The sequence below is a fragment of the Poeciliopsis prolifica genome, unplaced genomic scaffold, assembly GCF_027474105.1.
Source record: "Poeciliopsis prolifica strain line A6 unplaced genomic scaffold, Auburn_PproV2 SCAFFOLD026, whole genome shotgun sequence".
NCBI classification, from domain to species: domain Eukaryota; kingdom Metazoa; phylum Chordata; class Actinopteri; order Cyprinodontiformes; family Poeciliidae; genus Poeciliopsis; species Poeciliopsis prolifica.
This window is the reverse complement of record NW_026562401.1, coordinates 1,648,166-1,655,121: the sequence shown is the minus strand read 5'-3', so window position 1 is coordinate 1,655,121 and position 6,956 is coordinate 1,648,166. Positions and strand designations below refer to the sequence as shown.

Below are 6,956 nucleotides of genomic sequence, written 5' to 3'. Positions count from 1 at the left end.
AAGGGTAGGCTACTTTTAATACGCTAAATGCGTGCACCGTTTATGCGGAAGTACAACTTTGCGTGGTAAATTGAAACGCACAGAGTCCCTGTCTTAATTCCCTGCCAAAGAAAACAAACCATAAAACTGCAGACAAGCTTTTGATGTTTGGAGGGCTGAAGTGCAACTCGTCCTCCACGCTTCCTTTTATCTGCAGCATCTTCGGAGCATTCATCAAAGATGAGTCCCGGGATTTTTCCACAAGCGGCTTATCGGCGCGCAGCACGCACTGCACAGGGGCCATGATGTCATCCTTGTATTAATCATTACTCCATTCATAAGTTACAGTCGGTCACCGACGTCTGAATCCGTCTTGCATTATTCGGGTTCAGATATAACTGACTTGGTTCGAAATGCCATGTGAAGATTTTACTGTGGTTTATGTTATTGTGTTTGTTATTAAAAATAGGCCTACATCCAAATAAATAAGTCACAATCAGGTTGATGCCAAGTGATCCAAGTAGGTACCAAACTTTTTATTTATTTATTTTATGAATCAGTCATGAATGGATCACATAGGCGCACCAACAGCGGACGCGGTTTTTCTATCAGTTTCAGAAGAGCTGCCAAACTAGTTATCAAAGGCAAGTTAATTGAAACAACCGGAAGACAAAAGCTTGCCCTTTCAAATTAAAAGCACCTGCGAGCAGAGGTTTCAGACAGCAGCCCTCAGCAACCCATTGCTGATGACCCTTAAGAATAGAAGCAGCTGAGTCGCATCTATTGTACAAAGATTGCATCCATTTTTGTAGGTCCTTATTTTCTTTATTTTTTGGTGCTGTTTCCGTCAACGTAATCTAATCAACACTTTAGACAAACAAGTAAATGGCCACTTGGATCCAAAACGTAGGGCGTTCTCAGACTGACATGCTGTCAGAGCAAATTACGTTTGCACTAAGACAAAAACAACACTAAAAAAAATTAATAAATAAAAACATATCTGTCATCTAATAATGGTTCTGGGTGCCTTTGACTCATCATTGATGTTCAGTTCCTCATTTACATGTATTAAGGCCACATACCATCTCCTGGACTAAATTGTATAAATTACTATGTATACTGGTGACTTTTTAATTAATTAATTTATTACTTAATGGTTTGTTTGTATTATTGATGGGTTTGTTTATTTTGAAGTGTACTTTTCCCCCTCCAGCTTATCTATTTTTATATTTATTTATTAAGTTTTTTTTTTTGCTTGTTTGGTTTTTAGGCCTATAAAGATTAGACACAGCTAAAATTGGGAAAAAAGTAAAATGTATGTTGTTTGGTAAATTCTAAATAAAAAACGAGTAACAAAAAAAAGTATCAATTTTGATCTAAATCTGCAAAAACGCAATCGTTGCATAGTTTGTGGAAACTCTTGGAATGTCAAGCCACAAATCACATCAGTTTTCTGTGAACTTCCCCGCTTGATGCCGCGTCTTATTTTTTATTTTTTTTACCAACCTGAACCGGAAGTGTGCTTTGCTTTCCAAACTTGACGGTCGCTGGTTTCTGCGGCGCTGTGGAGGTTTTCACATCAGTTGGGCTGCATGAAAGTCTGAAGACAGCAGACACAGAGCGCGTCGCATTTCCCCGGTCGATCAGTTGACTGATTTCTTTTTTCTCCTTTTGTTTCTCTGACCGTCCGCTTTGACATCGGATGCTTTCGTAAAGCGGCGCTTCACTCGGCGGATGAAGTTTTCCTCTCGCTGAGCAGACACACAATGTGACCATGTAGAGTCAGCAGGCTGTTTTATCCCTGGACGGATTTCGGACCTTCATTGATCCCGGGAGAAAAGGATATCAACGATGGGCAAACTTTTGTCAAAGCACGGTAAGGCACGTTTCAACGCGGAAACAAACTCGTTTTTTTTTTGACGTTACCTCCTAAATAAAACTAATAATTGTTTTTTTTTGTTTGTTTTTTTTTTTTGTTTCGATCCAAAGCGTCCAAGCGCAGAGAAAACCCCGAAGGTGAGGATCGACTTTCATCATGCTGCATCATCCTGCAGGCTGGTTGGAGCTGATCAGATGACGAGTCTCAGAATGATCGTTGTCTGTTTGTCCGTGTTTCAGGAGACAGTTTTGTCGTGAATGCCTTCCTCCGGAGAGGGATGGAGGAATGCGAGAGGTACAGCTCAACAGATCACAAACTGAAGAGCATGCAGGTACACACTTTCTGTTTCCTCCTTCCCGTTTTAACGCCGCATGTCTCAAATAGTTGCTCGATTTTACACGGATCACTCAACCTCCAATTTCCTTTTGCTGTGCATCAAGTTTGCAAAGACTTTTTTTTTTTTTTTTGGAGAATCGGTGTGTGTGTTTGGAGAATCTGCGTTTGCAGAGGTAACGGATAAGTACAGGAAGCTGCTGCATTCAATTTCTTCCTCTAGCCCAAGTCCTAGAACTCCTTGACCCCAGTGGATGGGAACTGCTCTCTCTCTGATGTGTTTTTTAAAAATTGTAGCTTGTTGTTCTTTCTGTCATACCTGGCTCTGACACAAGACTGCTGTGGTTACTTCCTCCCTGCCAGAATCTCTGGATGATTTGAGACCCTTATGCACACACACACACACACACAAGTGCACAAATACAGTAGAAGCTCAAGCTGGATGGAAATGTAGTCATTTCTAAGAGTGACAGATATAAGTTTACTCTTGTGTTTACCCTTGTGGCTCCTGGCATCATGACCCAGGGTGGTGTCTTTCTCCGTAGAGCCTCCCATTCTGGTGGCTTCCCTCTGAGGCATTATGACATTACATCACTTCGAGTACCACGACTCGAGCTCCACAGCCAGGGGCTGACGAATCGTGTGAGATGGGTAGTTGTTATAGTGGAAGAGTTATGGATTATATCAGGGCTGTAAACCGCCCACTCTGTGCAAATTATAAGACTACTTTGCTCCGGTTCAGAGGAGTCTGACTTTACACTCCCCTGAAGGAAAACCACGAAAGGCGTACGCTTGGCGCTTATTAGTCTGCAGATCCCACCCACCCATCCGTCAAAGTCATGAGACTGATTTCTTTTTTGCGTCATTAATTCCTATAATTATGAGCTTATTCACACCCCAAACAGTGGATCTCTGTCGACTCTTTTCATGCGTCTTTTTGTGATTGCGGCAGTTACATCTTTGGTGTTGCAGTGAAAACACATCTCTGACTATGTGCCGTGTTTACAGAATTATTTCATCTATTCTAAGTTTGAAGTTTGTTTATCTGCTGTGATTCGCAAAAAAGTATTCACACGCCTTCACAATGTCCACATTCTGTCACATCAAACGCCGACACAACTGAGAAGTTGATCATTGAGAAGTGGACCTCCATAATTTTCTACATTCCCTGCCAAAAATGTTCGAGAAGTTGGCCATGGATTTGTATTCTGACACAGTTTAGTCAATATTTTGTACAACCACCAATTGCTGCAATTTCAGATGACTATTGGGACCAACTTATGTATGAGATCAGGAGGAAGAAAGTTATTTTTTACGCTTTAACGTAGACCATTCTGGTGAACTTTGGCTGTTCTTTTTTTTTTGTTTTTTTATGGTTGTGATCTGCTGTAAGGTCAATATTTGGCCCTGTCTCAAGTCCTTTGTAGTTTTTGATAGGCATTCTGAATAAAAGCAAACCCACAGCATGATGATGCCACCACCTTGTTTAAAAAAAAGGACATATTCTGTTCATGGCAATTTTCGTGGACGTCTGATTAAGAAGCTGCGAGTAAAGACGCAAATCACACGTCAACGTTTCATCTATATGTCGTGTATCACTTCACTTTCATCTCATAATCATTTCAGATCCAAATGAGGTGCATCAAAGTTTGACAGAATGTGAAAAAGCCTGAATACCAAGAGATTTGAATTGTTCTTTGAAGAATTTTTATTATACCTCAGTATTTTTATAAACTTGAGGTCTAAACTTGAAAATACAACTTTACACAGTCTTATCTGTGCTAAACACTTTTGTTAACTGCAGGTGCTTTTTTTCTTTTAAAGAGAGGGCTTAGGAATTAAATTTCAACAAGCAGTGGCAGCTCTATTTATTACTACTACATTTGTGCAAAATCATAGTGTTTTTTTTTCTTTTCTTCTTCTTTGGCATATACAGGATTTAACTTAATTATAGCACTTTTTCAACTGTTTCCAAACACTCCAAATTAATTATTTACTTGGATCAACTTACTTTGTTGAATTTTCAGGACATAATCACTGGATTAAAGGATCTTGAACGTCTGGAGATCAAACTGTGATAAAACAACCCCAAGTCAAACAGTAAATAGCTGGAATGCTTCAGGCGGTTTAAACTTTTTGCCTCTTTTTTCAGGCATATTTTCTTTTCCTGTGTGTTACAGCACATGGCTCTCATAAAAAAAACGAGAGTTAAAATCACTGATGATTATAAATGTGGGAGAAGACTGGCCAAACACATGGCTTAGCTCTGACCATCCCCCTAGTTCTCACTGTCAAATAGGGGGGTGAGCAGGATTCCTGAGTTGTCTGGCTTTGACTTCAAAGAGAGAACTGGGAGTTATAAAAGGGCTCTGATAACAGTGGAGGCTCCGAACCCTCACTGCTAACTTCTCGAAACCCCCGCAGCCCTCCCGCCCTTATTTGGGGGATGGGCTGGATGACAGAGTGCCAATGTGACAGGCAGAAAAAAAAACAAAAAAAAAAACAAACACATCCATACGACCAATATGTCCTAAAATCTTCCAAATGAAGCAATCATTTTCATCTAGGAAATCGTGACTGCTTCTCCTTGGGCTGTAAGAATAAATAACAAAAGATCAAAGGACTGAAAGAGCTGTTTAAATATTGATATTTCTGCAAACCATGATTCAAGATTGTAGCTGGAAGGGTGCCCTCTCCGTGTGATCCCACTGTCTTCTTAAAGTTTGGTTTAAGGAGACAAAGCCTGTGGGATTTAGCAGGATAACTTGACTCACTCTGGCTGCAGCCATTTGGCTTTTGACACCTCTATGCAGGTGTTCGACATGACTTTAACCTGCTCACACACCTGGTGTAGTGTCAAAGCTCCACAGATGAAATGAAGGCATAAAAATGCAGTGAAAAGTCGGTGAATATGCAAAATCGCTTCTTACTTGTGAAGAAAAAAAAATCTGCGTCAAGGTTTAAAGGGATAATTGAGGATTTTTAAAAAGTTAGGTCTTTATACAGTAAGTAATGGATCCCTTTACTGTTGTAGACATAGGTCGTATTGCAGAGAATAGAAATGAAGAAATCCTCAATGCAGTGGAAGGTTGACATTGTACATATTCATGGGATGCAATGCTATATTAGTGGCTGTTAAGAAGTTGATCTTCTGAGTTTTTATTCTGAAGTAGTTAAAAGAAAACTGATGGATTACAAGAGTTAGAAATATCTAAGGGTAAAATTTTTTAGATTTTATGACACTTTTCTGAGATATGACAGGAACGATTAGGCCCTGTGTATAACAATAATAATACTACTAATAATAATAGTAATAATAATACTTTCACCATAAATTATCGCTTTGGTCAAGTTGGTAATATCCTTATCCCAAATTTTCCACTTTGTAATGGCTCTTTGGAAGATATCACATATTTTGTTTTTCCAATTGAAAAGAAAGGAGTTTGTGTAAAAATATAAATAAATAAGAAAATGTATAGTGATTTTCATATCTATAGTAAGTAAAAATATTTGATGCAAGGCTATTTTTCAGAGCAACCATTTTAGGCTGATTTTAGAAACTAATGTGCCTCAAAAGTAAAGAAAAACATCTTTTGCAAATATGACTTTTGTGTTTTTCTGAATGGACTTTTTTTTTTTTAGGATGATGCAAGCCTTGTATTGGTCCCTCTCAGAAATCCTGTTAGGTTAGTTTCAATGTGGGGGGCAACCTAGTCTGGGTTTACACTCACCAAAGACACCAGGAGACGTTACAGAACTTCCCTAAAAATACAGACTGTTCCTTAAAGTGTTTCCCCTTTAAAAACAGCGACCCAAAGCTAACACGCTGGAGGAGCCAAATATTGACAAGTTAATTCATCCTTTCTGCACCACCCTTTGTTCCCAAGTTTCCCAGAGAGTTGGCTGGTGAAGTGGGAGTGTGTCAACATTTTAAGTTCCACAACAAAGGCCTGCATTATTCCTCTTTGAAAGGTAAATGATATCTCCCTCCAAGTTAAAAAAAAAAAAAAATGCAGGAAGGGATTTAATGATGTGCCAAAAGTTCAAAGACGTTAATTTATTTTGACTTACACAGAGTTGCATGTTACTTAACCTTTCATATTTAATTAAGTTTAAGAGCGTAGTTCCCATGCAGCCCACTAAACTAATTGTACTCTAATGTTTTTTTAGAATTCATTTGGAATCTGTGAATAAAACTTTCCCTGCGTATAAAATCCCCTTTCAGTGATCCTGTTCAAATAGCTGTTTAGCTTGGACACTTTTACTACTGGGCTTTTTTTTTTGGGGTCTATCTTCTAGTTGCCAGGCTAAGTGCGATCTGAGTGCGATTTGCATCTGAGGCTGGGATATTCGTACAATCTGAAAACTGATGTATTTCTGTTTCTCAGCACACTGCTGCATGTATAAAACTGTGATCACCATTCTTAGTTCGTAGTTGTGCATGCATGGGACACGATATTGTGGGTCTTTAAGTACTTCAAGGCTTCTTTTATGAAATATTTTTGTCAGCAACATTTGAATTTATTTATTTATTTATTTATTTATTTTGCTTTTGATTCATCTAACACCAAAAATGGGAACGGGGCTGTTAGCTGAGGCAGGGAACAATACATGGTGGAAAGGAGACAAAAAGGTGTGCTCAAATATGTACTGCTTTTGAAGAGACTTGAAGGCATTTGGAGAGTTTGTTTTTTTCCACCTTTTTTTTTTTATTATTTTTTTATTTTTTTTTATATTTGGCTTCACAAGAAGGCGAGCTGTGAGC

General features: G+C 38.8%; 1 protein-coding gene across 2 annotated transcripts in view; it reads left to right on the top strand.

Moving 5' to 3' along the window:
• The first annotated feature begins 1,557 nt into the window (after nt 1-1,557).
• nkd2b (NKD inhibitor of WNT signaling pathway 2b) overlaps nt 1,558-6,956 on the top strand; it is a 29,172-nt gene continuing 23,773 nt past the window's right edge. For both annotated transcript variants that reach the window (XM_055048061.1, XM_055048060.1), the window contains exons 1-3: nt 1,558-1,855; nt 1,969-1,995; nt 2,098-2,189. In XM_055048061.1, the coding sequence (XP_054904036.1) occupies nt 1,831-1,855; nt 1,969-1,995; nt 2,098-2,189 (144 nt within the window). In that variant the 5' untranslated portion in view covers nt 1,558-1,830. The remainder of the gene's footprint in view (nt 1,856-1,968; nt 1,996-2,097; nt 2,190-6,956) is intronic.